This window comes from Xyrauchen texanus, chromosome 47 (assembly GCF_025860055.1).
Source record: "Xyrauchen texanus isolate HMW12.3.18 chromosome 47, RBS_HiC_50CHRs, whole genome shotgun sequence".
Lineage (NCBI taxonomy): Eukaryota > Metazoa > Chordata > Actinopteri > Cypriniformes > Catostomidae > Xyrauchen > Xyrauchen texanus.
This window is the reverse complement of record NC_068322.1, coordinates 278,623-288,622: the sequence shown is the minus strand read 5'-3', so window position 1 is coordinate 288,622 and position 10,000 is coordinate 278,623. Positions and strand designations below refer to the sequence as shown.

The 10,000-nt window shown below is 44.1% G+C and overlaps 1 protein-coding gene and 1 pseudogene across 1 annotated transcript in view; one reads left to right on the top strand and one right to left on the bottom strand.

Moving 5' to 3' along the window:
* Positions 1–5,383, top strand: part of LOC127638954 (probable G-protein coupled receptor 19) — an 11,943-nt pseudogene extending 6,560 nt beyond the window's left edge.
* Positions 5,384–7,838: 2,455 nt separating this feature from the next.
* Positions 7,839–10,000, bottom strand: part of LOC127638968 (cAMP-responsive element-binding protein-like 2) — a 3,437-nt gene continuing 1,275 nt past the window's right edge. The window contains exons 2-3 of the mRNA XM_052120759.1: positions 9,361–9,558; positions 7,839–9,273 (exon numbers count right to left, since the gene is read on the bottom strand). Of these exons, the coding sequence (XP_051976719.1) occupies positions 9,127–9,273; positions 9,361–9,558 (345 nt within the window). The 3' untranslated portion in view covers positions 7,839–9,126. The remainder of the gene's footprint in view (positions 9,274–9,360; positions 9,559–10,000) is intronic.

Here is a 10,000-nt window from a genome sequence, read left to right as displayed (position 1 = left end):
ACAGGTTGTTGTTATGCTGTTAAGTTTTTTAACTGTGTTTCAGCACATTGCTCTGCGGTTGCCAGGGTGTTCTAGGTGGTTGTCAGGTTGTTGCTATGCTGTTAAGGTGTTTTAACTGTGTTTCAGCACATTGCTATGCAGTTGCCAGGGTGTTCTATCTGGTTGACAGGTTGTTGTTATGCTGTTAAGTTTTTTAACTGTGTTTCAGCACATTGCTCTGCGCGTTGCCAGGGTGTTCTAGGTGGTTGTCAGGTTGTTGCTATGCTGTTAAGGTGTTTTAACTGTGTTTCAGCACTACTGCTCATGCAGTTGCCAGGGTGTTCTATCTGGTTGACAGGTTGTTGCTATGCTGTTAAGTTGTTTTAACTGTGTTTCAGCACATTGCTATGCGGTTGCCAGGGTGTTCTATCTGGTTGACAGGTTGTTGTTATGCTGTTAAGTTTTTTAACTGTGTTTCAGCACATTGCTCTCGCGGTTGCCAGGGTGTTCCAGGTGGTTGTCAGGTTGTTGCTATGCTGTTAAGGTGTTTTAACTGTGTTTCAGCACATTGCTATGCAGTTGCCAGGGTGTTCTATCTGTTTGTCAGGTTGTTGCTATGCTGTTAAGTTGTTTTAACTGTGTTTCAGCACATTGCTATCGCGGTTGCCAGGGTGTTCTATCTGGTTGACAGGTTGTTGTTATGCTGTTAAGTTTTTTAACTGTGTTTCAGCACATTGCTCTCGCGGTTGCCAGGGTGTTCTAGGTGGTTGTCAGGTTGTTGCTATGCTGTTAAGGTGTTTTAACTGTGTTTCAGCACATTGCTCATGCAGTTGCCAGGGTATTCTATCTGGTTGACAGGTTGTTGTTATGCTGTTAAGTTGTTTTAACTGTGTTTCAGCACATTGCTCATGCAGTTGCCAGGGTGTTCTATCTGGTTGACAGGTTGTTGTTATGCTGTTAAGTTTTTTAACTGTGTTTCAGCACATTGCCATGCGGTTGCCAGGGTGTTCTAGGTGGTTGTCAGGTTGTTGCTATGCTGTTAAGGTGTTTTAACTGTGTTTCAGCACATTGCCATGCAGTTGCCAGGGTGTTCTGGGTGGTTGTCAGGTTGTTGCTATGCAATTAATTTGCTTTAACTCTGTTTCAGCACATTGCTCATGCAGTTGCCAGGGTGTTCTATCTGGTTGTCAGGTTGTTGCTATGCTGTTAAGTTGTTTTAACTGTGTTTCAGCACATTGCTATCGCGGTTGCCAGGGTGTTCTATCTGGTTGACAGGTTGTTGTTATGCTGTTAAGTTTTTTAACTGTGTTTCAGCACATTGTCTCTGCGGTTGCCAGGGTGTTCTAGGTGGTTGTCAGGTTGTTGCTATGCTGTTAAGGTGTTTTAACTGTGTTTCAGCACATTGCTATGCAGTTGCCAGGGTGTTCTATCTGGTTGACAGGTTGTTGCTATGCTGTTAAGGTGTTTTAACTGTGTTTCAGCACATTGCTCATGCAGTTGCCAGGGTGTTCTGGGTGGTTGTCAGGTTGTTGCTATGCAATTAATTTGCTTTAACTCTGTTTCAGCACATTGCTATGCAGTTGCCAGGGTGTTCTATCTGGTTGTCAGGTTGTTGCTATGCTGTTAAGGTGTTTTAACTGTGTTTCAGCACATTGCTATACAGTTGCCAGGGTGTTCTATCTGTTTGTCAGGTTGTTGCTATGCTGTTAAGTTTTTTAACTGTGTTTCAGCACATTGTCTATGCAGTTGCCAGGGTGTTCTGGGTGGTTGTCAGGTTGTTGCTATGCAATTAATTTGCTTTAACTCTGTTTCAGCACATTGCTATGCAGTTGCCAGGGTGTTCTATCTGGTTGTCAGGTTGTTGCTATGCTGTTAAGGTGTTTTAACTGTGTTTCAGCACATTGCTATGCAGTTGCCAGGGTGTTCTATCTGTTTGTCAGGTTGTTGCTATGCTGTTAAGTTTTTTAACAGTGTTTCAGCACATTGCTCATGCAGTTGCCAGGGTGTTCTGGGTGGTTGTCAGGTTGTTGCTATGCAATTAATTTGCTTTAACTCTGTTTCAGCACATTGCTATGCAGTTGCCAGGGTGTTCTATCTGGTTGTCAGGTTGTTGCTATGCTGTTAAGGTGTTTTAACTGTGTTTCAGCACATTGCTATGCAGTTGCCAGGGTGTTCTATCTGTTTGTCAGGTTGTTGCTATGCTGTTAAGTTTTTTAACTGCGTTTCAGCACATTGCTCATGCAGTTGCCAGGGTGTTCTGGGTGGTTGTCAGGGTGTTGCTATGCTGTTAAGTTGTTTTAACTGCATTTCAGCACATTGTCTATGCAGTCGCCAGGGTGTTCTATCTGGTTGTCAGGTTGTTGCTATGCTGTTAAGTTGTTTTAACTTCATTTCAGCACATTGCTATGCAGTTGCCAGGGTGTTCTATCTGTTTGTCAGGTTGTTGCTATGCTGTTAAGTTTTTTAACTGTGTTTCAGCACATTGCTATGCAGTTGCCAGGGTGTTGCTATGCTGTTAAGTTGTTTTAACTGCATTTCAGCACATTGCTATGCAGTTGCCAGGGTGTTCTATCTGGTTGTCAGGTTGTTGCTATGCTGTTAAGTTTTTTAACTGCGTTTCAGCACATTGCTCATGCAGTTGCCAGGGTGTTCTATCTGTTTGTCAGGTTGTTGCTATGCTGTTAAGGTTTTTTAACTGTGTTTCAGCACATTGCTATGCGGTTGCCAGGGTGTTCTATCTGGTTGACAGGTTGTTTCTATGCTGTTAAGTTGTTTTAACTGTGTTTCAGCACATTGCTATGCAGTTGCCAGGGTGTTCTGTCTGGTTGACAGGTTGTTGCTATGCTGTTAAGTTTTTTAACTGTGTTTCAGCACATTGCTATGCGGTTGCCAGCGTGTTCTGAGTGGTTGCTTATTGGCCCCATAATCCCATAATCATTCTGATGTGACTTGAATGTGCCGTTAAAGGGATAGTTTGTTTAAAAATGAAAATTCTCTCATCATTTTCTCATATCTAATATATTCAATTCAAGATGTGTATGACATTTTTTTCTCCCTCGCACACAAACAAAAAAAGATTTTCAGAAGAATATTTCTGTTATGTAGGTCAATTCAATGCAAGTGAATGGTGACCGGACCTCTAAAGCTCCAAAAGCACATAAATGTAGCATAAGAGTAATCAATAAGACTCCAGTGGTTTCATCAATGTCTTCTGAATGGATCAAATTGGTTTTTGGGTGACAATAGACCAAAATATAACTCCTTTTTTTTACTATAAATTTTGACATTAGCGGTCTCCTTGGTGATCAGGATTTCAAGTTTGATTACACGTCTAATAGCTGTGCATGCGTCAAGCACTAGAAAGTGAAATCAAGCTTGAGATCATGATCGTGCCCAGAGATTGCAATGGCAAGAGATACAGAGAAAATGAGATACAGTTTGGTTTGTTTTCACCCAAAACCAACTAAATCACTTCTGAACACATGGATTACACCGCTGGAGTCTTATGGATTACTTATATGCTGCATTTATGTGCTTTATGGAGCTTCAAAGTTCTGTAAGCATCGTCGGATCCCTCGCCTGGTCTGAAATCAGGAGGGGAAAAGGTCACTGCACACCCTTCGTGACCTTGACCCTCGTGCCAGAGTGTATCTGTCTGTCTGTCTGTCTTCATGATAAACAAACGTTTGTTTGTGTTGTGTCTTTCAGCTGTGATCTGCCGCAGTGAAGGAGATGGTGTACTTCCTGTCTGTGGAGGGTGTGAAGCCCTCTTATCACTCCGGCCTGCTCTTCAACACGACCATCAACCGCTCTGACAGGATCGACCCCTCGACCCCGCCGGGCGCTTCACCAACACCCGTCCTCTACAGACTGGATGCACCGTCATCCGTCTCCTCTCTCCAGAGCAACGGCTCCCTGACCTCGTACGATCTGACCCCGGGTGAGGTCACCGTTCTCGGGCTGATCTTTGGGCTGTTCTGGGTGATCTCGGTGCTGGGCAACTCGCTGGTGTGTCTGGTGATTCACCGCAGCCGCAGAACTCAGTCCACTACTAACTACTTTGTGGTGTCGATGGCGTGTTCTGACCTTCTGTTGAGTCTCGCGTGTGCACCGTTTATTCTACTGCAGGTGTGTGCGGGTCACTGGCCTCTGACCGCCCGCCGCGTGTAAAGCCGTGCGTTACCTGCAGCACTTGTGTCCAGGCGTCCAGGTGTATGTGCTTCTGTCCATCTGTGTCGACCGTTTCTACACCATCGTTTACCCGTTGAGTTTCAAAGTGTCCCGTGAGAAAGCCAAACGGATGATTCTGGCGTCTTGGATCTTCGATGCGGCTTTTATATCGCCGTGTCTGTTTTTCTACGGCTCGTCTTCACCCCGACTCAAGGTCACTGTGACTTTTTTTACCGGACAGCTGGGACGGGCTGGCGTACGCTGATCAGCAGCACCTGCTGTTTGGGTTCCTGGTTCCAGCGCTTCTCATCCTGTCGTTCTACCAGAGAGTGATCCGATACATCTGGAGAATCAGCGCCGACGGGCGGACAGTCCGCAGAACCATGAACATCGTCCCCAGAACGAAAGTCAAAACCATAAAGATGTTCCTGATGCTCAATCTGATGTTCCTGCTCACCTGGACGCCGTTTTACATCGCTCAGCTGTGGCACCCAAAGGAGACGTCTGGTTCCGGCAGACAGGGGGCGCTGTTCTTCATCACTGTGGCCTGGATCTCGTTCAGCTCGACGGCTTCCAAGCCGACGCTTTACTCCGTATACAACGCCAACTTCAGACGCGGCATGAGAGAAACTTTCTGCATGTCATCCACGAAATGTTACCGTAGCAACGCGTACACCATCACCGCCAGCTCGCGAATCGCTAAAAAGAACTACGTTGGCGTGGTTGATATTCCCGTGCCGGCAAAAACTCTCATCAAAGACTCCGTTTATGATACGTTTGACCGGGAAGCAAAGGAGAAGAAGTTAGCATGGCCGATTAGCACCAACCCACCAAACACATTTGTATAGAAGAGTCTGGGACGTTTGATATAACCGCCCAAAGCGATTCGGGTCATTTCTGTCCTGCAAAGTGGACATGACGCATTTAGTCCAATCTGTTGAAATGTCAAAACTGTGGTGCTAACTGAGTTTAGAGACAAATCTGTGACGACACAAAGAAAGTCTCACGTAAGCAGCTATAAACATCGTCATCATCGCGGTCTGTAACGTTTATGAAATGAAGGAAATGCTTTGAGCTTTCTATGATTCTCTGTTTGTGATTCTGGTTTGTCTGATGATCCTACGGTGGCCTGTTAGTGCGGAACAGGGTTGGTGTTCATCTTGGACGTTTGTGTTTTTGTGCCTGTAGTTACAGATGAATTTCGTCTCTCACTGTGATACTGTATGTGTTCACAACACGGACATGTCAACATGATTTTACAATTAAACATTATATGTGAGTAAAATGAACATCTATTGTCTGTGGATATCCTCGACTCATGGTGATTGGTTCAGCTCCAGGTCAATAAAGAGTTAAAGTCAACATGAAACGGGATTCATAACCCAGTTCACTCCCCATAACGCCACATATTTCTGAATATTCATTGAGAAACAGGGACTGAAAACATTCCAGGAACCGAAAACAGAAAACTCTCTTTTATTGTTCCGAGTGAAAACGTTGGTAACTGGTTAATTTCGTTCCACAAATTTTATTCATGAAAACCAAAGTGTAAATGGTTTATCACCGTCGATTTTCGGAATTACACCAATTACCTGTTGCTCAAAAAATTTCGTTCCGAACAGAAACAAAAACAAAACAAAAAATACCGCTTTCTGCTCAAGACCTACTAAAATTAAAAACATCTCGTTTTTAGGCCCTGATGAGAAATAAATGTAGTTCAGGACTTGATTTACTCCATGAGGAATTGATTGGATGGTGTAAAGTGTCTATTGGCAGTTTTCCGCTGCACGTTACGGTTCAACTCGACTCGCTTTACTTTTCTGAGTTTGCATTTCCGCTGCAGTTTAGTGCCGCCTCAATGTGGGCGGGATTATAGGCTGATCGTCATAGTTGCGCCACCTCTACAGCCGTGACATCATCTTAAACGCGACACAAACATTACTGACCATAACCAATAACACGAGCGCTAGCGGTTAGCTGCTAGCTCATTGTGCTGCATACAAGCAGTTGTTGCATGAAGTGTAACAGTTAAATTGGTTGTTTTAGAAGCTTTCCAGTAGCTGTTCAACTAAATAAAGTGAAGCTTATATAGAGCAGAATATAGAGATAACGTAATGAAACGTCCCATCCTCCATTGTGGACGAGTCCAGCGCACTCTCCGTCCCATTGCTCGCCGGTCTAGAGAGCGTCCATGTGGTCGAAAACACTTCCACTTGTCCTTGATGGTCATGTAGTCACTTTACAGTTTGATCTGCAGGATTTTGACGTCACATTTAGTGTCGGCTCGGCTCGCTTGGAACCTCGACTGAGGTGGCACTAAAAAAAAGTATCTGGTACCAGGAACTACCCACAGTGGAAACCCCCCAAAAAGCGAGCAGAGTCGAGTCGTACCGTGCAGCGGAAAAGCCCCATTACTGACAGGTAGATTAAAAAGGAGGATTGATGACATCAGCTTTTAGAGACGGAGCAACTTGCCTGATATATAAATAAATATGAAATATTGAGTAGAAATTTCTTTTTCTCCCCAATTATGTAACGCCCAATCCGCTCTAAGTCCTCGTACCCTCCCTAGCAACCGGGCCAATTTGGTTACCCCATGTGACTCTACCCTCCCTAGCAACTGGGCCAATTTGGTTACCCCATGTGACTCTACCCTCCCTAGCAACCGGGCCAATTTGGTTACCCCATGTGACTGTACCCTCCCTAGCAACCGGGCCAATTTGGTTACCCCATGTGACTGTACCTTCCCTAGCAACAGGGACAATTTGGTTACCCCATGTGACTCTACCCTCCCTAGCAACCGGGCCAATTTGGTTACCCCATGTGACTCTACCCTCCCTAGCAACCGGGCCAATTTGGTTACCCCATGTGACTCTACCCTCCCTAGCAACCGGGCCAATTTGGTTATCCCATGTGACTCTACCCTCCCTAGCAACCGGGCCAATTTGGTTACCCCATGTGACTCTACCCTCCCTAGCAACCGGGCCAATTTGGTTACCCCATGTGACTCTACCATCCCTAGCAACCGGCCAATTTGGTTACCCCATGTGACTCTACCCTCCCTAGCAACCGGGCCAATTTGGTTATCCCATGTGACTCTACCCTCCCTAGCAACCGGGCCAATTTGGTTACCCCATGTGACTCTACCCTCCCTAGCAACCGGGCCAATTTGGTTACCCCATGTGACTCTACCCTCCCTAGCAACCGGGCCAATTTGGTTACCCCATGTGACTCTACCCTCCCTAGCAACCGGGCCAATTTGGTTACCCCATGTCACTCTACCCTCCCTAGCAACCGGGACTATTTGGTTATCCCATGTAACTGGGCCAATTTGGTTGCTAAGGAGACCTGACTGGTCACTCGCTCAGATAGGAAAGATGACTCAGATGAGCTGATGTGACTTCAGATGTGTGGCTGTTATTCACATATATCAGACCGCTAGATGCCATGACTGACCAATCAGAATGGAGTATTATAGAGAGCCGTGCAATATGAAGCTCTGCGTGTCATGAAGAGATTTCTCAGTGCTGTTTATAAACCTGATGTGACGTCACGTCTGTTTTACACTGTATATAACCTTTAATAAGTTTATCCCTGCAGTACTAATAAAGCAACTGAAGACCTTTAGTCCACTGACAGTGTTTGTGTGATGTTCAGTCACGGATGACGACAGACTATTGTTACTCTGTATGAAAGCAAAGGGCTTTAATGAAACACACACACACACACACACACAGTTTCTATTTCAGGATAACAGGATACAATGAAACAACGTCTGAATTACAACAACATATTCTGTGTGTTTGATACAAAAGTAGCGCTGCAGCGGGACACAAACACAGAAGGAAAGCAGAATTAGAACATGAAGCGCTCATTTATCCGATTATGTTAGAAACAATGTTTCACATTTGTGGCGTTTGAAGTTCACATACAGCGATCAGACAACATTAATATTGTGCCATCCCACATCTCAACACTATTATACAGAGCGCTTATGTGAGTATATTAGGCAGGTGGTTTTAATGTTGTGGCTGATCGCTGTATGTATATTATATATCTGAGTCTTCTGCAGAAGTTTAGGAAAGATAATCGTGACACTTTGATGTCTGAACAGTGTTGATTGGCCAAATCAAAGCATTCTTTATAAATCACAAAAACACATTAATATGACTTAATAAACCACACTAATCAGAAGCGTGAGCGCAACATGATGCAAAATAAGATCCAGGATGATTAATATTCATGATCACAGAACAACTGTACACTGTTACATTGTTGTATCAGACAATGCTAAATGTAACACAATCACAATCCACATTTCATACATCATGTCATATAAAAAATATACATTTAAGCTCTAAACAAAGTCTAAAATAAATGACTTTTATTACCTGCTCAGGATTCAATATCTTTTCATTTATTCATTTTGTCAAACCGGCCAAAAGCTTCAAAAGATGAACCTCACACACAGATCTCAAAGTGCTTTTAAAGTTCAGTTAGTGACAAAAATACATTTCCTGACACATCCATCCACAGACTCCATCTTTACAAAAGTAAGTGCTATCGTTGAGCTCCTCCTCGCGTGTAAAGTGCAGCAAGACGTTCTGATTTCTGCCTTTATAAAGGCTTTATAATGTTAGTGAATAACAGTTATAACACACACATTCGGTCATATGAATAGAAACGCTCCCATCTCTTTCGTCTCTATGAATGAACTACATTAGAAATGATTTGGGTGCGAGAACAGTTACAACAATAAATATATAAAAGAAGAAGAAATGTTAGAAATCACACCGCTGGAACTGGAATTATAGACGCATCAGTCTGACGTCCGGGAATGGAAACAGAAAGCTTGTTGAACTCGGAGACGTCACGTTACTAACAAACTACGAGTCAAAGCTGATAAATGAAGCGTCTGGTGAACACTGTGAGCATTAACATACAGAACCAATACTGGGTTACGTGTCTTCTGTGCGTCTAAGACGTCTTGTTCTGGTGGTACTTGCCGTTCTTGGGTGTTTTGTTGCTGGAGCTCTGCGGCGGCTTCTGATCGTCTCCGGTTAAAAGAGCTTTAATTTCAGACGGGATTTTCCCCTGATCCATTGCCAAACACCACTGCTTATACTGCACACACACACACACACATATGAACACACCTGCAGGTCACAACACTGTGGCTCACAGACAGGAAGTGTTTGAGCAGATGTTTACCATGTCTAGTTCCTCTCGGAGGGCACAGATGGCTCTCTCTTTACTGGACACCAGCTCCTCCAGATACTGGTACCGCAGCTTCTTCCTGGCGCGACACTCGCGGGCGCTCTGCCGACTCCTCTCCAGCTTCGCCTTCAGATCGATCTTCGCTGGTTTGCGGCCGCGTTTGCCCGGTTTCTTCACTTTACCACCAACCATCTGCAGAACACATTTATAAGAGTTCAATTACATCAAACAGAATTACGGCTCAAAACAACATTCAGTGTACCAGCAAACACTGAACACTTACACAACCAACACAGAACGTTGTCCTAACGTTAGTATATGGTTCTAGTATTTTACAGAAGTATTCCTAACGTTCTAAGAACGTTCTCTTTAGGTTTCATTTATATAACCATACCATAACTAACGTTCCCTGAAGGTTGCAGGAAGGTTTTCGTCTGAAATATGAATAAACACTTACACAACCAACACAGAACGTTGTTCTAACGTTAGTATTTGGTTCTAGTATTTTCCAGAAGTATTCCTAACGTTCTAAGAACGTTCTCTTTAGGTTTCATTTATATAACCATACCATAACTAACGTTCCCTGAAGGTTGCAGGAAGGTTTTCGTCTGAAATATGAATAAACACTTACACA